Genomic DNA, 24,018 nt, shown 5'->3' on the forward strand with positions numbered 1-24,018 from the left:
TTTCTTAGAACATGTCTGCATGTGACTTTCTCTATATTGTTTCACTTCCTCTCCACCTCTTATGATTTGATGATAATGGTTTTAAAGATAAAAACACAATGTCTGTATAATCTTATTTATAATATTCATAGCCCAGGGAGTAGCTTTGCTTTGAAAAGTGCTGGTGATAATAATGTGGACCAAGTGTTGCATTCAATTCAGTACTAAATGTGTTTGCTTTATCTACACATGAATAATAGGGCTAACATGGTTGGTATATTGTAGTGGGTAACATTTAGTTGTTTGTTCTGGACAAGACTTCTAACACTACACTCAGCTACGGCGTGACGGGCTTCAACAAGTGCCATTTGTCAGAAGTTGCAGAGTGACTCATGGATTCCTCAGAAGTGAATAAAATCAGTCAAGTAGAAAGACAGATTTGGATGCCCTCTCATTGCAACACTCACACACAGTGTTATGTTCACTGGAAAGATGATGTTGCATTACAAAATAAAGATTGATACCTCTTTTATTGCCAGTTCAACTGCCACCTGGAAGATAAGGCTGTCAGCCTGTGAAGGTTTTTACCTGACATATTAACTACAGTGAACTGACGAAATAAGGTAAACACCTTACAGTCCAGATATCATAATACATGTTTTGATTTTTAAATGAAGAGTTTACCACTGAGATGAGGAGAGATGAGCCTTTCCAGAGATCCATCCTGGGCCACCCACCTCCTGCCTCCTGCTTGGTAAGTTGCCTACTCACTGTGAGTAAAAGGAGTGCAAGGCAAACATAAAGTTATACTGTATATATGTGGTGTGTGTGAAGATGATACATTGATTAGTCTAGGTGTGGTTCATGTGGGCGTTACGCACAAAAGCATGGGAAGAAGATGTGTGCCCACAAAAAGACATTGTTCAGTCTGAAATGTGTGTAAGTGTGTGTGAGTGAGTGTGGGGTGGTGTGTATGGGGATGTTTTCTGTCTGTAAACGAATATAGTCTGGATACCATCACTTTTGACCGGGAATAATACAGGTGCTACAATGTTGATTAAAACACTGAAAAATAAATGAAAGAAGTAACCATGTTTTTTACATGTTTAAGTACATATTGTGGAGGATAGCATAAGGTCTTGAGGCAATCCGATATAAAACACAATGTTTTTGAGTGTTTTAAGTTGTAAATCTGTCAGATTTTAAGAGGTTAAGATTCACAGCTAAAACTACTAACACTAGTAATGATTTACTAACTTGTGTATTTAATAACTTGCAATTGTTATATTTTCTTGTTCAGTTCAGATAAACAGGAACACCAGTTAAAACCACTGCTTGTAACATGGTGGGTTTGGGTGACGATACCCACTGTGAGGATTTTATAATAATAGGCGAAATTAGGCAAACCCAAAAAATAAAAACCAAAAAACAAAGAACTGAAACATCCACCAAAAAATGATTGTGGGTAAAACACTGATAAGAAAACTCCACTGTAATAAACACATGGCGAAAAAAACATGGTAAACTCAAGGAACGGGGAATACTCGAGAGGGAAATATAAATAAACTCAAACTATCGAACTAAGGATGCCAGGGGGGAAAGCGGTAAATAACAAAAACAAAAAAACCCTTCCCAAAATAACCAATGAGCCGACAGAGAAAAACAAAGAGGAAGAAAAATTTGCGGTGCAGGAGTGACAACACTCAAACAAGCGAACAGAGAGAGAGCATGTAGTGACGAGACACCAGATAATGCAACACGGTACCGAGGAAAAGGGGCTACAAACAGCTCAGCAGTGAGACACTGCAACTGCTTTCCTTAAGTAGAACAAGGACAGCTGCAGGTCATCACTGCTGACTGTGATCACGTTAATTGTCATCATGCTGACGGGAGCTTGCTCGTGGGCTCCCCCCTTTAGCGGCAGGTGGGATGACCCTAGAGCCAGCCCTGACACTGCTGGTCGGTACAGTGTAGTGGGTCAGACTCCATCTGGGCAAATGTTCTGTGCTACACCATTAAGAGTCTTTGGGCAAAATATAAAGCCATTCACTTCAAATAAATACACACATACATGTATCTGTAAAACAAATGAATACACACATACATGTATCTGTAGAACAAAGAAATACACACATACATGTATCTGTAGAACAAATGAATACACACATACATGTTTCTGTAGAACAAATGAATACATGCATACATGTATCTGTTGTACAAATGAATACACACCTACATGTATCTGTGGAACAAATGAATACACACATACATGTATCTGTAGAACAACTGAATACATGCATACATGTATCTGTTGTACAAATGAATACACACTAACATGTATCTGTGGAACAAATGAATACACACATACATGTATCTGTGGAACAAATGAATACACACATACATGTATCTGTGGAACAAATGAATACACACATACATGTATCTGTGGAACAAATGAATACACACATACATGTATCTGTAGAACAAATGAATACATGCATACATGTATCTGTTGTACAAATGAATACACACATACATGTATCTGTGGAACAAATGAACACACACATACATGTATCTGTAGAACAAATGAATACACACATACATGTTTCTGTAGAACAAATGAATACATGCATATATGTATCTGTTGTACAAATGAATACACACCTACATGTATCTGTGGAACAAATGAATACACACATACATGTATCTGTAGAACAAATGAATACATGCATACATGTATCTGTTGTACAAATGAATACACACTAACATGTATCTGTGGAACAAATGAATACACACATACATGTATCTGTGGAACAAATGAATACACACATACATGTATCTGTGGAACAAATGAATACACACATACATGTATCTGTGGAACAAATGAATACACACATACATGTATCTGTAGAACAAATGAATACACACATACATGTATCTGTGGAACAAATGAATACACACCTACATGTATCTGTAGAACAAATGAATACACACATACATGTATCTGTGGAACAAATGAATACACACCTACATGTATCTGTAGAACAAATGAATACACACATACATGTATCTGTGGAACAAATGAACACACACATACATGTATCTGTAGAACAAATGAATACACACCTACATGTATCTGTGGAACAAATGAATACACACATACATGTATCTGTGGAACAAATAAATACACACATACATGTATCTGTGGAACAAATGAATACACACATACATGTATCTGTAGAACAAATGAATACACACCTACATGTATCTGTGGAACAAATAAATACACACATACATGTATCTGTGGAACAAATAAATACACACATACATGTATCTGTGGAACAAATGAATACACACATACATGTATCTGTAGAACAAATGAATACACACCTACATGTATCTGTAGAACAAATGAATACATACATACATGTACCTGTAGAACACATGAATACATACATACATGTATCTGTTGTACAAATGAATACACACATATATGTATCTGTAGAACAAATGAATACACACATACATGTATCTGTAGAACAAATGATAATTGGCATAATTTTGAAACCATCGACTCCACCTTCTCAGTGTGCTATAAAAGGTTTCACTTTTCCTCGTACAGCCACAACCCAACCCGAGCTTTAAAAGCCTTGAAGTTGAACATTTCCCAAGGACTTCAGTGAAGGTATGCGGTTTCTTTAAACTCATTATTCATATGCTTTTGTATCAATCTTGTAGCAAACTAAATTTTCATAGTTCATAGGTTGTTTTCTGACGGACATATAAACAATCTCACTATGATCTAAAAAACATTACAAACTGTCTGTACACACATCAGTGAAGCTATTAGATGTATTAGTTGAATTAGATGTAGTGTGTTTAATGTGTTGTTCAAAGAGAGACTTTTACAGTGGGATTTGAAGAGACACCTTTAAGGTGGTATTTGAAGAGACACATTTAAAGTGGGATTTGAAGAGACATCTTTAAGGTTCTTTAAAGTGCTGGTGTTTGAGAAGTTTGTGGTGAGATCTGCTGGTGTGATGGAAGTTCAGTTAGTGGATGATGGCCATGTTCACAACACCACACATCTCCTCAGTCTCCATGGTAAATAGAGCCTCATGGACTGCACCTCATGGACTGTGGAGTCTGTGGTTCATCAAGGTTTAGGAAGGTTTAGACCAGGAGGACTCAAATAGAAGAGATGAGGGGCCACTTTTTTTTTCAATGACTCAAGGGGCCATTTATTGGGTCCGTGTATGATAACGTATCACAGCAATATAACTTAGAACATTTATAACATTTTCTTTTTATTCAAAACAAAAATATTACCTAAAATAAAAATATTATTTGCATTTGGGCATAAATTAAAATAACTAAATAAAACCAAACATAACCATGTTCAAGATCCAAAGCAAATAGCCTTCAGGCAGCCCATTTCTTGTGCTTTGTTTAACATACTATGCATCGCTGTGTCAAGACCTATTTCACATTTCTCAGCTTAATGTGAGAAATGTGAGTTGACTGTGGTACTGATTTTTAACAATGTTCATGGTTGAGAACACAGATTCACAACGGTAGGTTGACCCGAACATTGTCAGGATGTGAATTGCCATCTTCTGCAGCAGAGGGAAATTGGCTGTAGCACATCTTCATCTTAAATTGCCCAACACATCTTCAATAAACTCCCTTTTTGACTCATCAACGTATCTCACAAACACCATCAACTGAGCATTATCAGTAGTGTCAGTGGATTCATCCACAGCTAGGGAAATGTACTCTGCATTTTTTATTCCATCACAGCTGCTTTGCAACATCATCAGCCAACATTTCGGTACGTCTGCATGCTATGGAGTCAGACAGTGGGATTTGTTGAATTTTGGCTTTCATTTCCTCTTTTTCTTTGCCTTCAAGCAATGTGTCCATCACATCAATCATGCATTCTTTCATTATCTCTGAATCTGTGAATGGCTTCATGTGCTTCGCCAAAACCCACGCTACACTAAGGGAGCATTGTGTTGCCGTTTGTTGTTTTGTCAAAGTCAAGTCAACTCAAGTCAAGTCAAGCTTTATTTATATAGCACATTTAAAACAACCGAGGTTGACCAAAGTGCTGTACAAATGAGAAGCGATATCAAAGCTAAGGTAAATTCAGCAGTATCACAAATTTCAAGTAGTTAAAATCAATGAACAAAAAAGAATACAATAACAATAACAGTAGCATAAAATACATGAAATACAATAGCCCAAATAGGCAGAGTTAAAATAAAATAGAATCTATTAAAGAAAATGTACTTAACTATGATTGTATGCCAATGAAAATAAATATGTTTTTAAAGAAGATTTAAAAGTCTCAAGGGAATCAGCAGATCGAATGTGCTCAGGTAAATTATTCCAGAGCCTAGGAGCTACTGCTGCAAAGGCTCTGTCACCTTTAGTTTTAAGTTTTGTTCTAGGAGGGACCAATAGAAGCTGACTTGATGATCTCAAGAGTCTAGCAGGAGCATGAATATGAAGAAGCTCTATAAAATAATGAGGGGCTAGTCCATTAAGGGCTTTAAAAGTAAACATTAACATTTTAAAATCTATTCTAAAAGCAACTGGAAGCCAATGAAGAGAGGCTAGAACTGGGGATATATGATCCCGTTTACGTTTACCAGTAAGGAGACGGGCTGCTGCATTTTGCACAAGCTGTAAGTGGCGCACCAATGACTGCTCAAGGCCAGAATAGAGAGAGTTGCAATAGTCCAATCTTGTAGTAATTAAAGCATGAATTACAGTTTCCAACTCTCTATATGGCAGATATCCTTTAACGTTATCATAACCCTTAAATTATAAAAACTATTTTTCACGACTGAGCTAACCTGGCGATCAAATTTCAGCTTATCATCCAATATCACCCCAAGATTTTTAACGGAAGACTGTAGCTTTGCTGATAGGGGGCCTAACGAGCCAGCGGCTATATCTGCTGGGCCACATCCAAACATAATAATTTCAGTCTTTTTATCATTGAGGTTCAAAAAATTTGCAGACATCCAGGCTTTAACATCAGTCAAACAATCAAGTAATGTCTGTACAGGGTTAACAGATCGAGAATTCAAAGGCAAGTAAATCTGGACATCATCAGCATAAAAATGGAAAGAAAGATTATATTTCTTGAAAATTTACCCTAATGGTAACATGTAGAGTAAAAAGAAAATCGGTCCAAGGATATGAAGTGAATTCCCCTAACTGCACAGAAAAACTACGATCAGTTAAATAGGATTTAAACCATAAAAGAGCAGATCCCGTAATACCCACCCACTGCTCTAGCCGTGATAAGAGGATCTCATGATCCACTGTATCAAAAGCAGCGGTCATATCGAGAAGCACTAACATAGTTGGGCTACCTGAGTCAATAGTTACCATTAGGTCATTACAAACTCTCAATTGTGCTGTCTCAGTGCTATGTAAAGGTTTAAAGCCAGATTGAAACTTCTCGTAAATATCATTAGCCGCTAGGAATGGTTGAATCTGATTAAAAACCACTTTTTCTAAAATTTTAGATAAGAATGGTAATTTAGAAATGGGCCTAAAATTAGACAACACAGAGGGATCAAGGTTTCTCTTTTTAATAAGAGGCTGTACAACCGCATTTTTGAGAGCAGCTGGAACACATCCGGTACTAAGAGAAGAATTAATAAACAAAAGTATATCGGAGGACACTGTACTAAATTCTTCTAAATTCTAAATTCTTTAAACCACGGTTCTATAAGTACTTTGTTACGCATTGATCTAATAGGTGCAACAGAGTCTAAGATATCTGTACAAATAGAATTAAAATTGTTTAAGAGATCTTTGGTATTGTGAGCGTTATTATCCACGGTGTCAAATTTTTTATAATTATTATACATGGCTGAGAACTGTACAGCAGTTTGGGCATTAACTGAACGCAAACGACGCGTTGAGGCAGGTGTTTTTGCCTTAGGACATGGAATTAAAACATTAAAAGCACTGGTAGATGGTCAGAAATAGCCGCTGATTCACATATTTCATGTATGCTTACAGATAAATTATAAGACCAAATCCAAAATATGCCCTTTCTCATGTGTTGGGTTGAACAAAACCCATTGAACAAAGAAGTGTGGAGGATTCGGTTGGATGTTTCATATGATGCTTTAAGAGCACTTACTTTTGTTGTTCTGATCTCTGAGTTTTGCGGAAATGTCTCTTCAAAATGCTTGTGTTTTGATTCATAGTGTCGTTTCACATTGCACATTTTTATTGTCGCGACAGTTTCTTGACATATTAAGCACATAGGGTGAGTACTGGACAGTGGTAGAAAGAACGCAAACCTTTCTGTCCATTCTGGAACTGGTGGTTTTCGCTGTTCAGTTTTCTTTTTGGGGCAAATTTTGGGCATGTCATTATTGTTCTTGTCGGTACACGTGTTGCTGCTGCTGAGCGAGAGAGCGACTGTCTCGTTTCCGAGGGCTTTACTGCTATCTGTTTATTGTTGCCATGGAGGCAATCCCCAGCCTCGTCTTGAGATTGTGGCTGCGTGATTTCAAAATAAGAGCGGACAGTGCGGTTGAAAAAAAAATCATAATGGTAAAAAAAAATAAATTTTTTAAAACAGCTCGGGGGCCAGAAATAGATGCCCAATAGCCCTAAAAAGGCTCAGAGGCCGCTATTTGAATATGGGGGTTTAGACTGAGGTACCTCAAGTTGTGAGGGGCGAGTAATTCCTGGACTACTTCCTGACGAAGTCCACAACTTCTTTCATCTTCATGAGATTTAGTATCAGAATGTTACTGTGATGGTACTGAGTTGTTGGTGATCAGTCCAGTCACAGCTGTGTCATCAGTGAACTTGATGATGGTATTAGAGCTGTGAATGAGTAGAGAGAGAGGAGCAGGTGAAGGTTTTGACCAACTTCTCAAAACACTTTCTAGTGATTGTTACTGGTCTAGTGATGGGAGTTAGTGTAATTGGTCTAGTGACTGGAGTGAGTGTTACTGGTTTAATGATGGATCCTGTACAGACCAGCTGTTACAGACCAACTACTATAGACCAACTGTCACAGACCAGCTACTATAGACCAGCAGTTACAGAGCAGCTACTGCAGTCCAGCTGTTATAGCCCAGCTGTTTGGCTCTGTAACTGTGCTTAAACACTGCATAACAATGGTGTAAAGTATAAGACATTTGACAGATGACATGTTCATAGAAGTTCTTCATCACATTTTCAAGACTTGCCTTTTTTTCTGTTTTCTTTATCTCTGCAGATGAACACCACTGAAAGGTAGTATTTAATGTTAATGCATTTCATTTCACGTTTTTTTTTTGTTTGAGGCAAATTGAGATTATTAAGAAATTTGTAAGTGTCTACATTGTGTTGCTGTGCTGTGTCTACATTGCCCATGTGTGCATGCTGACATCTGTCTGTGTACAACCATGGTACAGTAGCCCAGTTCAACAATACTTCTACTACTGAACCAAGTCATACTCACTACAGTGACTCTGTATATGAAGGGTTGGTGTTAAACATCACTTAGCTAGACTGGGTTCTTACCTGTTTTACCTGCTACTGTATGATGTCTGTAACAGCATTGTGAGACTTGGACACTCTCTGAATGAGGTTGAGAGACAACACGTGTCCAACAGGAGAGAGACTGTTCAACAGTGTCTGCAGAAGCACAATATACCCTGCAGTCTGGTAAAGTAGATTCATAACTATATTAATTTGATAATCTACTGTTCTGTGCTATTACACTTTGAATTTCTACTGTACATGAAATGTGCCAACTTGCCTTTTTGCTTTTGTCCCTCTTTACTCAGACCAGCATAATAAGAGTGAAATATGAGTGTGGACGGGACACTGCAGTGTCCTCGCAGCTGATAGGCTGCCCACACTGGAGCTCGGACCAATGATATTGTCCTCAGAGCTGTACAGCATCTGTACATATTTCAAAACATTGTCCATCGGTGTTAAATCTGTGCATATACTGGTCACCAATAATCCTGCAGTCCTGCAGACTGTGTGTAGCTGCTGTGCTGGTAGGTTCTCCCCAGCTGTGTGGTGGGTTTAGGGTGTGTGTTCCTACACCTGCAGGACGAGGTACCCAACATTGCTGTGCTGGGCTCTGGTGGAGGGGAGAGAGCTATGATTGGACTGCTGGGGTCTCTGAGTCAGCTGGGTGAAGAGGGACTGCTGGACTGTATCATGTATCTCAGTGGTGTCTCTGGATCTACATGGTACTGATCCTGAACATCCAGATATTTATACATCTTTATTATGTTCACACACAGAACAGCACCTCACACGCTCAACCTCAATATGCCTCAACATTCATGTCTATGCAATACCCTTTTTCATATTTCCCATTTAAAACATTCTTTTAAAACATGTGCACACACAAATGTTTATTACATATAGACATTAAACAAAAACACAATTTAGTTTCATTGTTGAGGGGGGAAATTCAACTATATGAGGATTCCAGATTTGTTTGTAATGTAAACACTGTGTTTCTCTCTGACCTCTGAAGGTGCATGTCATCAGTGTACAAAGAACCAGACTGGTCCACCAAAATGGAGACAGTGGAACAAAACATCATCCATAGACTCGTTTGTGGCCACGTCAGCTGCACTGAACAATACGAGAGACTAAAGAAGATGTGTGAAAGAGACAACTTCAGTGTAACCGACATCTGGGCAGCATTCGTTGTGTCTAGTGTAGTGAAGGAGGTAAGAACAGTGTCCACACATCCAGTAGTCAGAAGACACTATTAATATTGTTGTCAGAATGTAGTGTTAATGTTTAGACCTTCACATGTACATGTTTATGTTCACAAAAATAAAATTTAGTGTACAATGCATACTTAAAAACATATTCAAATATATTATTCATAGAATATATGTATGTACATAATAATAATTTTTATGCAAACATTGTGTGTGTTGTCTAAATGAAAATGAAACTAAAACACCAGCATATAGCATATAGAGCCATGAGAACTGCATGATGATGAACATCATCATCATTATAGAGACTGCAAATACATTTTCTATCTCTTAATGTTTACACAACCTTCAGATCTGTTGTGAAATCTAAAGTGTTGATGTTAACATTTTCATTACAATATTTTTCAGAATATTGCATTTACTATAAATTAGTCATTTATTATAAAGGTAATCTAAATACCAAGGTTTTCTAAGATATGTTTGTACATGAATGTTGCCATCTGTAATATATTTGCAGATTGATGAACACGTTCTCACAGAACAGAGGGGTCAGCACACCAGAGACCCTTATCCCATCTATACGGTGATTGACCAAAAGTGCAGCCATGATACACTGTATAAAGGTATTTTTACTTGTATGTATTTATCTGTGTTGTGTGCAGTGATGTCAGTAATGCATTACTCTAATTTTACCACTTTTTTCGGTAACGAGTAATATAACGCGCTACTATTTCTACTATTGGCTCAGTTCTACTTTTGCGTCTGACCGTAGCGCTCGACTCCGCACGCTGCGCGCGACCCTGTGAGAGCACGAGCACGTTTTACAAGTCATTTTTTGCAGTGTTCTCCGTAACGATATGTGGTAGTATAAAGAAACATCCCTCAAAAACAGGGGAAGGAACATTTACCTGAAGAATTTTAAAGTTGCTTTGTGTTCCACATTTGAAAAATTTTGACTAACGTCGCCTGGGGGGGGGGCACTGCGTTATCAATAGGGGTTGCGTTATTTACAGAAATCCGGTTTTCTTTCCACACGCAACGTTTATTAAACACGAAGTAGTGCAGACAGCACACGAAGAACACTTAGACATTAACGTGAACGTGACTCAAACAACGATGAGCACAGGACACTGCGCGAACGCACATTAAATAGACAAACCACATAAACCCCACGTGATGACGAGACGAGCCACAGGTGAGACGGATTATCACAAGACGTAACCGCACCCACGGAGATCCACAGACGTAGACGAGTAGACGCAGACAACGTAAACACACGCCCAAAAGGGAGGGGTTGGAGACCGTAACGTGACAGACTCTCCCACCAAGGGCACCACCCATCCCGGGGTGCCAACAGGATCAAGTGCCCCGAACCCACATTGATGGGCGGATCCGAAGCGCTCAGTCCTGCGTCTGGGAGATGACCGCCCTCGGTGTACAGTCCACCACGGACAGCTCAGAACACCCTCCCTGGGAAGACGGGGGAAAACACGTTAGACAAACAGAACGGGACATTCACGAACACACAAACAGGCACATTCACACACAGAGGCACGAGAGGGAAAAGGGGATTTGGCAGACACACAGCAATAAACACGCACACAGGCACAGACAAACATGTAAACGGAGCTAGGCTTCGCGCCAGGAGGAGAGCGGCCAGCGGGGAGAACCCGGGAGCTGCGGGAGCTGCAGGTGCTGCGGTGGGCCCCGCCCTCGCCGCAAACCCTCCACCGGGTGCGGCGCGACTGGCAGATGCTCCTGCAGCCCTCTCGTTGGGCACGCTACCAGCGTCTGTGGAAGCCCTTGGGGGGCGTGCCACAGGGTAGGTCTGCCGACCCGCCCTCTCTCTCTCAGGTGGACCACACTGGGGACATTCCCCTTCTAGTGCTCCCTCTCTGGACCTGACAGTGGGAGTGTCCTCGACCTCCATCTCCTCCTCCTCACTGCCCAGGCTCCAGCTCATGGGCTCCTCTGGGCTCTCACCCCTAGAGTAGTCCATGGCTCCTCCCTTGGAGGGTTCAGGGGACACGCCCTCTTCCGGAGTCCTCCTCCTCTTCACGATCCCGGCGGAGTACTCCTAGCGGAGCGAACTCCCCTCCTCCTCTTCCTCGGTAAAACCCAAGCACACAGAAGGGGGGCGGTCTTCTTCCTTCTCGCCCTCACCGTAGTACTCAATGGGGGCGGAGCATACGGAGGGAGGATGGTCTTCCTCCTCGCCCTCACCGTAATACTCGGTGGGGGCGGAGCATACGGAGGGAGGATAGTCCTCCTCCTCCTCTTCACCCTCACTGTAATCCATGGTGGGGGCGGAACATACAGAGGGAGCAGGGTCTTCGCCCTCTTCTTCCTTGCCTTCCGAGTCCTCCCCTTCGAACTCGCTCTCCAGGGTCTTCTCCGTAGAGCAGAGTTCGAGGGAGCCTAACCGCAGTGGCGAGAGTTCCCTGGTGGGAGAGGGGTGTCGCTCCCTCCAAATCCGCACCGCAGACTCGCGGTAATAGTCCGCCCTCTCCACGATGGAAGTCTCCCAAGCCTGACGCAGCATGAGCGCACATAAAGGGTCCTGCTCCATCATCTCGGGGGTTACTTGCTCTCCGCGGTGCTGGGCAGACACCTGCTGGTCCTCTTCCCCTTCTTGGCCCGGGTAGCATAGCCTGGCATCCTGTCTCCGGTTTAGGCTCGTGGTTCTGTCACGTGTGGCACACGGCGACAGACGAGACAGAAATCCGGCTTTCTTTCCACACGTAACGTTTATTAAACAAAAAGTAGCGCAGACAGCGCATGAGGAACACTTAGACATTAACGTGAACGTGACTCAAACAACGATGAGCACAGGACACTGCGCAAACGCACATTAAATAGACAAACCACATAAACCCCACGTGATGACGAGATAATATTATCACAAGACGCACCCGCACCCACGGAGATACACAGACGCAGATGAGTAGACGCAGTCAACGTAAACACACGCCCAAAAGGGAGGGGTCAGGGACCATGACATGACAGTTATCAATAAAGTTTCCCTCCTCGGGATTTTTGGATTAAGCAGTTTCTGCCTCGGTTACCGAACCTGCTTCAATACATTGTTACTGTTAAAAATGCACTTCAAATAAAGTGAGTATTGAAAAAATTCAATTTGCAGCTGAATGTAACTAAGGTAACTTGTAATCTAACATAGTTACTTTTAAAATCAAGTAATCAGTTACTTTTAAAAGGAGTAATCAGTAATCAGTAATCAGATTACTTTTTCAAGGTAACTAAGCCATCACTGGTTGTGTGTGTATGAATGTTTGAGTAGTTAAAGGTTTAGAATATGTTGTGATTGTAGATGTTTGGTTTGAGATCATCCCAGATGAGTGTGAGTAATTAAAGGTTTAGAGTATGTTGTGTTTGTAGATGTTTGGTTTGAGATCACCCCAGATGAGTGTGAGTAATTAAAGGTTTAGAGTGTGTTGTGTTTGTAGATGTTTGGTTTGAGATCACCCCAGATGAGTGTGTGAGTAATTAAAGGTTTAGAGTATGTTGTGTTTGTAGATGTTTGGTTTGAGATCACCCCAGATGAGTGTGAGTAATTAAAGGTTTAGAGTATGTTGTGTTTGTAGATGTTTGGTTTGAGATCACCCCAGATGAGTGTGTGAGTAATTAAAGGTTTCGAGTATGTTGTGTTTGTAGATGTTTGGTTTGAGATCACCCCTGATGAGTGTGTGAGTAATTAAAGGTTTAGAGTATGTTGTGTTTGTAGATGTTTGGTTTGAGATCACCCCAGATGAGTGTGTGAGTAATTAAAGGTTTAGAGTATGTTGTGTTTGTAGATGTTTGGTTTGAGATCACCCCAGATGAGTGTGTGAGTAATTAAAGGTTTAGAGTGTGTTGTGTTTGTAGATGTTTGGTTTGAGATCACCCCAGATGAGTGTGTGAGTAATTAAAGGTTTAGAGTGTGTTGTGTTTGTAGATGTTTGGTTTGAGATCACCCCAGATGAGTGTGGCTCCTCCCTCACTGGAGCCTTTGTGGATTCCTCTGCCTGGGAAAGTCAGTTTGATAAAGGAGCAGTGACCAAGAAACTACCTGAGAATGACATGCTGTACCTACAAGGTAATGCTTGAAAAAGAGGCGGGGCTTATCCTTCTCACTCATACACTACTTATGTGTTTTGAACATAAACTATAATGTTACGGTCCTTTGTGCAAGATAGCTCGTTCTAAAAGGACGCAACATAAATAACCAAAACATCACACAGCAAGGTTCATTCATACATGGTTCTTTTATCTTATTTGTGTTGTAATGTCCATATTCCATTTCCAAGTACAGTCATACAAATGAAATAACTCACAGAGACAACATCAAACGGGCTCGTGCCAAAACAACAACCAGAACAAGCTAAAGTCCTCCCCCGCTTTAACTACCCTAAACCAAAAGAAATAAACAAAAACACAATTCAATCGTCCCTAACTCCCTATTCTCTCACAAAACAGGAGAAAACGACGATTAAAATAAATAGGCACTTACCCAAACCAAAAATACAAATGAAACAACTACGTAGAAAAGAACATGGACCCACAAGGTCTGATATGTCTGTATTAACTCATAAGGCGCATTAAAACACCTAAGCAGCTCTTAGCGCCTCGAGTATGGAGTAGCTATATCTCGAGTCAGCAGTAAACGTACAAACACAAATCAGAAACCAGAGACCTACTCTACACGGCCTTGGCAATGTAACATCTCGTAAGGTGCGTTAAAACACCTATCTAGCTCTCAACGACCGTAGTAGGGAGTAATATCTCAAATCGGCAGTAATATCTCGTAAGGTGCGTTAAAACACCTATCTAGTTCTCAACGACCGTAGTAGGGAGTAATATCTCAAATCGGTATCAACCCGAACATACACAAAACCACAATTCAAAACCCCACTGTAATGCATTGGTTAAAGAGGACCGCGTGGTGAACTGTCAAACAATACACCACGGGCCACCATACGAAAGGCACAGTCTTCTTAAAATGGGGAACCAATTACTGAACAGCCAATCCCGTTGTTCCGTCATCAGCAGCACCTGTCTTCCATTTCGTCTCCAAATTCGCCCTCCAGTGGAAAACCTGCAAAAGAACATGCTAGCACACAACATGCAATCCAGGCACGTAACACCAGATCAGATTAGAACTCTAACAGTACCTGCTGCACTTGTATTTAAACCTTTAAAGCCCAAAGAATAAATGACTACACAAACTAAAATGTTCACAAGATAACATTTGTTACCTATCTAACCCTTTCTCACTGGTACGTCGTGGTACACCACAGTGGTACACCAGTTGTATGATACATCCTATGCACTACCACACCCTACACATGCATTTAGCCCAGCACAGAGCATTGTTGTAGTTCACAGTATATACGTCATAATAGGTGTTCAATCAGAACTTGATATATCCAGATGATTTGTTTATGCCTTTAGGTTACTTTGTAAATATGTCAATGTGAATATGAAGTGAACCAGGACTAAATGCAGTGTTGTATATATTTTTGTATTGCTTTGATAAGGGAAAACAAACAACAAATATACACGTAATATAAAAGTCTACAGACTAATATTTCTTATTTGGTATTCATAATAAATAAAGGTTGAGGGTGAGTGGACTGTTCTAAATTTAACCTGACTCCCCAACACTTACCCCGACTGTGACAATTTTATCCGGATTTCTGTGAATCATATTGATTATGTTCACTTCTTTCAAATCTTTGCAGGTCTGTGTGGTAGTGCGCTAGCCGATTGGGAAGAGATTATAAAGTGGATTATTGAACATCTACTACATCTTTATACACGTAGGAATAAGTACCTTTACAACAAGATTGTATATATTTTTATATATATGTAATAAGTGTTTGTTTCTTAGAATACAAGATAAATATTTGTAAAAAATATGTTTATTTATTAGCAAATATTAATATTAGCAATTCAGAACAAAATTTTTATTAATGCTGTGGCTTTTGTTTAATTCTTTATAATCAGAGGAAAATATGTGGATCAACGTACAAGCCCCAAATAAGGAGGAGGGTTACGAGGTGCTGTGCACCCTTCTGGAGCTGAGTGTTTGTTTCTTCAAACGAGAAGATGTTTCCATTTACATAAAGACAATTAACCAATTACTGCAAGGTTCAGTTCTCCTAAATATTCCATGATCAAAAAAATAGTACATATAGTATTATTTAACATCAATATTTGAAGTAATGAATATGTACCGTAATGGGAATAATCAAGAGCTTCTTTTGACCTTGTATTCAAAATAGCCATTTCTTGTATAGTAAGGTTTTTAAAACCTGTATGCTAAAAACACATTTCTTTTTAGATAAACATGATAAAAAAGGACAGAAGATAAACTTTGAAGAACCCGTCACAGAAGAGAGCTTAAGGAAGGAGATCCTGAGAGTCTGTGATTCTTTCTTTGATTGGTTCCCAGATCTGCTGAGTGAGTAGCGTCCCAGTGTCGTGAGTTCCTTAAGGATTTTCAGAACAGTGATCCCATCATTCTAGTGGGTATTAATTTATACAGATTTGAACAAGCAGGAGAAGAAAAACATTATTGGAGAACAATGATGGCAGGTCCTGTAGTGTGGAATAAAGGCGGGACTTGTAGTGTGGAGTAAAGGCGGGGTCTGTAGTGTGGAGTAAAGGCGGGGCCTGTAGTGTGGAGTAAAGGCGGGGCCTGTAGTGTGGGGTAAAAGCGGGACTTGTAGTGCGGAGTAAAAGCGGGGCCTGTAGTGCCAAGTAAAGGCGGGGCCTGTAGTGTGGGAATAAAGGCGGGGCCTGATAGTGGAATTGGATTTGATAGTGGATTCATCAAGAACTACAGAATTAGATACATTAAACACAGATCACATTAGTTCAAGTTACTACTACTACTACTACTAATTCTAAAATAAATAAATAAAATAAATAATAACAATTTTAATTTCATAAAATTTTCCTGAAGTGTTTTTAGGCATTCTAAACATTTACTTAAGAAAAAAAATGTGTTTTTCCACTGGTAGTCTCTTCATTTTGAAGGGCAGTTGAAAGTTCCTTAATCTATTTTCTCTCATCAGGTTTTTGGGATGTCATTGTTAAGTGCCTAATGAAACTTTGGCAGTGGGATTGGGGAACAACTTACAACTTCCTCCACAAGATGACAGGTGGGAAATAAGAAATGCTGCAAAGTTCACAGATGGGGGGGGGGGAGGGGGTTTGGAAGTGTGAGATAGAGAGATAAACATTAATGCAGTTTTAGTATCATAGGATGTGACACAAGGTGTGCGTCATGAATCAGGGAGGGGAGGCTGATAGAGCCGTGAACACACAGATGTTTACTGTGATGCTAACGAGACAAACACATGAAGACACAGTGACAGAACAGAGGACAAAACCTGAGTGTTTAAATATACCACAGTAAGGGGGAATGTGCCATTCTTTAAAACCCTCCGTGGTCAGCATGTACATTTAGGAAATAACACAGAAATCACATTTTCTATTGTCAGCAACATTTGTTGTGTTCACCTGTGTCTCGTCTCAAGCAGTCTGTTCTTCCCTGACATTTAGTTCATGACTTTATCTGGTTTTGTTTTGTATAGTTCTGGTTCAGTGATAAACAGTTCTAACAACATCATCTGGATTACACTTCAGAAACACATCTCCATTGTGTAGTCTTTTCATGTGTTTAATGTAATCTGCCTATGTTGATTACATTTCAGAAACACATCTCCATTGTGTAGTCTTTTCATGTGTTTAATGTAATCTGCCTATATTGATTACATTTCAGAAACACTTCTCTATTGATTACACAGTGTGTGTTTGTGTATTTCTCTTCAGAATCATTTTTCTATTGTTTAATCTGTGTGTGTTTGTAATCTGAAATTGTGGATTATTCTTCTCTATTGTTAAATCTGTGTGAATGTAATCTAATATTGTGGATTATTCTTATCTGTTGTTTAATCTGTGTGTGTATGTAATCTGATATTGTGAATTATTCTTCTCTATTGTTTATTATGTGTGTATGTAATCTAATATTGTGGATTGTTGTTCAATCTATGTGTGTTTGTAATCTGATTGAGGGACTTTTGATTCATTTCACTTGTTTGTTTCTCTTCAGAACCTTTGTTGGACACAGAACTTGGGTCCTGCCTCCAGTGGCGGAGCTAGACTTTTATCCTTGGGGTGGCCAGAGGGTGGCCAAAGCTATTTTAGGGGGTCCATAGACTATGACAATGTATATTTACGAAAAGCATTCAATTGCAATCAAAATCTGTAAATGTTATACTTTTCATATCAAGTACATCTTAAACACGCAGGAGATCAGATTTGTGTATGAAATTTGCAGTTTTTTAACAATGTGCAAAATGTACAACATGTAAAAGTAAAAACACAGATGTGCTACTTCTGGCATATCTTACAATCCAAATATACGAAATACGAAAGCTGCTTTCAGCATTCCCTCGATCATTGAGTGACTGTTTTTGAAATAATTAATTCCATTTGAGTAGGCCTACATATTTTCAGTAACTTACATCACTGATACGGTCACACAAGCTTAAGTCGGGGCAAAGAAACCACTGTAGATGTAATGTGTAGTATAATATTTTTCCTAGAAAAGTGTCTTTTTTTACTATTTATGTACAATATGTAAAATTATAATATAATTCATTCATAATATTACCCGCACCTACAAAGTTAAAAAAAAAGAAAGTAAAATGTTTTATAAGCTGCACCGGGCTAAAAGCCGCATATATCTACTGAACTGAACCCATTTAACTGAACTGGGGTGAGTTTCCCAAAACGTTCTTAGCGCTACTTCGTAACCTCGTATGAAATGTACGAGGTTACGAAGTTACTTAGCGCTAAGAACGTTTTGGGAAACTCACCCCTGATCAGTTTCTGAACGGTGCCTGTAGCATTTCACGTGCGACACTTTTTACTGTCAGCCGGTGTTGTGGGGCATTCCGACAACCCTCGTTTATCCGCATAAAGACGCTACAGATTATATTGTCGATTTATGTTTCTATACATAAATAAGAGCTAGGTTTTAATTATCCATCACAGCAAACTGCATTATCTATGTCCAAAGCCACACTGGCTCAAGGGTGTTAATTATTTTAAATAAAATACACACTGGCTATACCGAAGTTCACCTCGGACCACGACATCGCAGTATTACAGCAGTATTATGTCTAAATATCTAGTTAGGACAAAACTAGAGTGCTCAGTGAACTAAGTTATAATCACTGTAACTCCGGAATATCATCTGTAGCGTCTTTATGCGTGTGCAAACGAGGGAACTCGGAATTCGCCACAACACGTTCGTTTGAAAAAAATTCTCCGTCGTGCCTGCTGCTTGCATGTTTTAAATGAAATTGAGCATTGAGTATTATTACCGATTACAAAACGCAACAGGCTCTCAACAAGATGTGCGATGCGGTGACATGTCAGTCATCTGGGGGGGCACTTGGGGTGGCCAATCAGAATTCAGGGGGGTCCAGTGCCACCCCGGCCCCTGCTTTGGCTCCGCCTATGCCTGCCTCAGATTCATTCATGTGCAAATTTATAATCAGTGATAAACATTTAGGACGTACTGCTAATTTAAAGTGTTTATTATTACATTATCATTTAACAACTTAATAATCTTTCTCTTAAATGGCTGTTTCAAGCCATCCTGTAGCGTAACATGACATGAACATTTTACATTGTGAACATTCTAGAAAACTTCAATTTGTGATGCACAGAAGCACAAGAAAAGGACGTTAACTGGAACAACTAGTTGAATATTATATAATGAGTCTTGTTTGTCTTTATCAGCTGCTGAAGTTCACCCCAGCATCCTGAAGTCAGAGACTCGACAATATGAGGATGCTGGACTGTTACTCAACTCTCCCTACTTCTCTGTACTGAGAAAGGAACGAAACGTTGACCTCATCATTTCACTTGACTTCAGTGCTGGAGATCCATTTGCGGTAAGACAACACATGAAGCGTGTAAACGCAGTAGTCCAGGCAGCCGCGTGTCACGTAGCGAGGCTCAATGTGCAGCCCTGGACCTGTGGGTTTAAACGCTGGGAAATCAGTGAGAAAACAAGCTGCAGGTGTGTGGGGTGTGTCAGTAGGGGGAGATTGTGTATGAGGGAGTGGCTGAGGGCATGTGTGGTTGGGGGTCTGTATGAGGGAGTGTGTGTGGTTGGGGGTGTGTGTATGAGTGAGTGTGTGTGGTTGGGGGTGTGTGTATGAGGGAGTGTTTGTGGTTGGGGGTGTGTGTTTGAGGGAGTGTGAGGGGTTGAGGGTGTTTGTATGAGGGAGAGTGTGTGGTTGGGGGTGTGTGTATGAGGGAGTGTGTGTGGTTGGGGGTGTGTGTGTGGGTGGGGGTGTGGTTGTGTGAGTGGGGGGGTGTGTGTATGAGGGAGTGTGTGTGGTTGGGGTGTGTGTATGAGGGAGTGTGTGTGGTTGGGGGTGTGTGTATGAGGGAGTGTGTGTGGTTGGTGTGTGTGTATGAGGGAGTGTGTGTGGTCGGGGGTGTGTGTATGAGGGAGTGTGTGTGATTGGGGGTGTGTGTATGAGGGAGTGGCTGAGGGTGTGTGCAAATTTTTACAGTTCAGATTTTTTACTATTTAAATTATAGCAATCAAAGACACTAACACACAAATGCACACATGTACACACACAGCTTCTTTATAACATTATAATGCCCCCTCCCTATAGACTGTGGATGCAGCTGCGAAAATATGTAAAGACCTTCAAATCTCTTTCCCTTCAATTGTGCACCTTGGGACTGGTGAAGAACCAGACGACTTCTATGTGTTTAAGGACAACACAGCTCCAACTGTTATTCACATGCCTCTGTTTAATGCTGTTAACTGCAAAGGTAACTATGATAAAACAGTAAACAAACCTTCACTGTGTAACTGGCTTCACTGTGCATGCACGTTTGAAGCACAATCCACATCATCAAATACTGAAATGAAGTAACAGACAGATAGCAATGTTATAAGAGATCAATGTCTGTGTTTGCCCAGGTGAAGTTGAGAAGTGGAAAAACAGATATCAGACCTTTCAGTCACCTTACAGTGACAAAATGATCAGAGATCTTTTGGAGAAAGCTGCTCTGAACATCACAAATACAAAGGAGAAACTCCTGAAGGAGATCCAAGATGTGGTTCAAAGAAAGAAGAAACATTAAAGAAGAAACCTGTTAAATAAACACATGAGCAGTTTGAACATGATGCTGGAGAATGTGATGATATACAACTTTATAACTGGGTAGACTGGGTATAGAGGTCTGTTAATTATGTGATGGTGTACACCTTTATAACTGGGTAGACTGGGTATAGAGGTCTGTTAATTAATGAAAATTATGATTATAATCATTTTGAGTAAATAGATGGTTTGCTTTCTTTTGTTGGTATTCTTTTGCTACTAGGACAAGGAATTGTATTTCTTATTATTGGTACAATTCAGTTCATTCTTGCTTTTATGTAACTGAAAAGTGTGAACATGAATCCACAATGAGTGCTTTGATGTATGGATATTTTGGGCATATACAGTAAACTTTCTACAGATGGTGCCACAATTAATCTTGACAGTTTTAATTTTGTTTGTGCTTTGTACACATGATTGACTTTAATACAAAAAGAGTCATACAAATTATTGGATGTATTAACTTGTGCATGATTCTCTCTAGAGTGTGATGTTAGAGAATATGTGGTGTACCTTTAATTAAATAATGGAGAATATGTGTAACTTGTCTCAACAGCAGGAGTGACGCAAATGCAAGTAGATAAATATTTATTATAACAAGTTCGCTCCATAACACAGGCATGGCGTATAAGTTCTCTCCATAACACAGGTATGACGTATAAGTTCTCTCCATAACACAGGTATGACGTATAAGTTCTCTCTATAACACAGGTATGACGTATAAGTTCTCTCCATAACACAGATATGACGTATAAGTTCTCTCCATAACACAGGGATGTGCTGTGGAGTGTTAGTGAAGGCTTGTTCTTCTGGGTCCTGTTATCTCCCTTGCAGTCGTGTGACCCCGCCACTGTTCTCATCACTGTTCAAATTTTGGTTACTGCGTTCTAATTTAAGGGCATTGTCGTTCTATTAGAGTATTTCAGAACAGTTCATCTCTGTCCTTGAGTTTTGCCATGAGGTTCTCGGTAGCTTTGATATGTTGGCAGGTTGCTGAAGCATTATTAATGCTTATTAATGCCACTTATTAATATTCATCTACTAATAAATTATCTCCGAATTGGTGAGTTTTTTGCCAGATAATCATGAGACATGCCTGTGAGGGTTCTGTTTACTTCTTCAATCAATCAATCAATCAATCAATCAATCAAAGTTTATTTGTATAGCGCTTTTCACAACACATGTTGTCACAAAGCGCTTTACAGGGTTTACAAGGTTAACAATACTACGGGTCCAGAACCCTAATGAGCAAGCCAAAGGCGACAGTGGCGAGGAAAAACTCCCTATGATGGTGGGGAATAGGAAGAAACCTCGGGAGAACCAAGACTCAAAAGGGAACCCATCCTCCATTGGGCGGCCTGTTAACACACAAATTACACAAATACAAATACACAAGTCACACACAAATCACACAATCAGACTAAGTAAAGGTAAAAATGAAAGCTCTGGGCTATGATATTGTCACTGTAAATGTCTGTTGATGAACGCCAGGCTTTCATTCCGTGTCGGAGCAGCGATGCTGGTATTGTAGGCTCTGACTTCAATGTTACTCTCCAAGTGAACCTCGGAGAAAAGATACGAGATGTAGTAAATATGTAACAGATTAATCAAAGGCCAAACTAAACAGATGAGTCTTTAATTGAGTTTTAAACATTGAGACTGTGTCTGAGGCCCGAATAGAGGCAGGAAGATTATTCCACAATTGTGGAGCTTTAAAAGAAAAGGCTCTTCCACCTGCTGTGATCTTTTTGATCCTAGGAGCAGTTAATAACCCTGCGTCCTGCGAGCGAAGTGAACGCGCTGGGTTATATTGTTCAATAAGTTCACTAAGATAGTCTGGAGCTAAGCCATGCAGCGTTTTATATGTTAATAAAAGTATTTTATAGTCAATACGGAATCTAATTGGCAGCCAGTGTAATGACAATAGTACGGGACTAATGTGATCAAACTTTTTAGTTTTTGTTAAAACTCGTGCTGCTGCGTTCTGAACCAGCTGGAGTTTGTTTATCAATTTACCAGAACATCCAGCTAAGAGACTGTTGCAATAATCTAAACGAGAGGATATGAATGCATGGATTGGTTTTTCTGCATCACTAATATTTAATATGTTTCTAATTTTGGCAATGTTGCGCAAGTGAAAGAACGCTACCCTAGTTATATTATTAATATGTGTATCGAACGAGAGATCTGGGTCTATTGTGACGCCCAAGTTCTTTACCTCTGCGCTGGGGGTTATAGTAAAAGAATGTAGATTCAATGCTACATTATGTATCTTGTCTCTCGCAGCCCTAGACCCAACTATTATTAATTCTGTTTTATTGGGATTTAGTGCTAGAAAGTTACACGCCATCCAATGTTTTATCTCTTCTACACATTTCTCAAGCTTACTGTTTGCGCCTAAATCATCGGGTTTTGCCGATAAATATAGCTGAGTGTTGTCTGCGTAGGAATGGAAACTGATGTCATGCTTATGCATAATCTCGCCTAAGGGTAACATGTACAGTGTGAATAGAAGTGGTCCTAGGACTGTCCCTTGTGGGACACCATATTTAACCTGCACAGATTTAGAGGTTTTATTATTAACACTTACACATTGGAAGCGGTCAGTTAAATATGATCTAAACCAGGAGAGTGCGACTCCTTTAATACCTGCCGTGTTTTCTAGCCTATCCAGCAAAATGTTGTGGTCTACAGTATCAAAAGCTGCACTAAGATCTAACAGTATAAGGAACGAGACGAGCCCATTATCGGCCGATATTAGTAGATCATTCACTACCCTGAGTAAAGCTGTTTCAGTGCTGTGGTTTGGTCTAAATCCTGATTGGAACTTTTCATGGATACTATTTGATTGGAGATAGTGGTTTAACTGATTGGAAACTGCTTTTTCTAAAATTTTAGAGATAAATGGGAGATTAGAAATGGGTCTATAGTTGGCTAGAATCTACGGATCGAGATTCTGTTTTTTAATCAAGGGTCTAATTACGGCGCATTTTAATTGTTTGGGCATGTAACCTAAGTTAAGGGAGGAGTTAATCATATTAAGTAAGGGCCCTGCAATGGCTGGGAGTAGGTCTTTAAATAGACGGGTTGGAACTGGGTCAAATATACATGATGTA

At 39.9% G+C, this 24,018-nt stretch overlaps 1 protein-coding gene across 4 annotated transcripts; it reads left to right on the forward strand.

Annotated features, from left to right (window-relative positions):
- The first annotated feature begins 655 nt into the window (after positions 1-655).
- LOC143517717 (cytosolic phospholipase A2 gamma-like) lies at positions 656-21,438 on the forward strand. 4 transcript variants are annotated; one of them, XM_077010480.1, is made up of 15 exons: positions 656-733; positions 3,599-3,661; positions 8,240-8,256; positions 8,562-8,670; positions 9,067-9,209; positions 9,503-9,701; positions 10,216-10,321; positions 13,651-13,791; positions 15,437-15,514; positions 15,702-15,845; positions 16,039-16,158; positions 16,775-16,861; positions 19,515-19,669; positions 20,408-20,570; positions 20,722-21,438. In XM_077010480.1, the coding sequence occupies exons 1-15, from the start codon at positions 671-673 to the stop codon at positions 20,883-20,885; spliced, it is 1,752 nt and encodes a 583-aa protein (XP_076866595.1). In that variant the 5' UTR covers positions 656-670; the 3' UTR covers positions 20,886-21,438. The 4 variants fall into 4 exon arrangements, with proteins under 4 accessions (XP_076866595.1, XP_076866597.1, XP_076866599.1 ...); XM_077010482.1 differs by having other exon boundaries at positions 20,487-20,570; XM_077010484.1 differs by lacking the exon at positions 20,408-20,570.
- Positions 21,439-24,018: the final 2,580 nt, after the last annotated feature.

Source organism: Brachyhypopomus gauderio, chromosome 6 (assembly GCF_052324685.1).
Source record: "Brachyhypopomus gauderio isolate BG-103 chromosome 6, BGAUD_0.2, whole genome shotgun sequence".
NCBI classification, from domain to species: domain Eukaryota; kingdom Metazoa; phylum Chordata; class Actinopteri; order Gymnotiformes; family Hypopomidae; genus Brachyhypopomus; species Brachyhypopomus gauderio.

What these genes read in the sequence shown, in the direction of transcription:
- LOC143517717 (XM_077010480.1), top strand. Translation starts at nt 671, where the DNA reads ATGAGGAGAGATGAGCCTTTCCAGAGATCCATCCTGGGCCACCCACCT. An exon ending in GGTGTCTCTGGATCTACATG is followed by an intron (nt 9,210 to 9,502) that starts GTACTGATCCTG and finishes TGACCTCTGAAG; the next exon opens with GTGCATGTCATCAGTGTACA. An exon ending in CCATGATACACTGTATAAAG is followed by an intron (nt 10,322 to 13,650) that starts GTATTTTTACTT and finishes TTGTGTTTGTAG; the next exon opens with ATGTTTGGTTTGAGATCACC.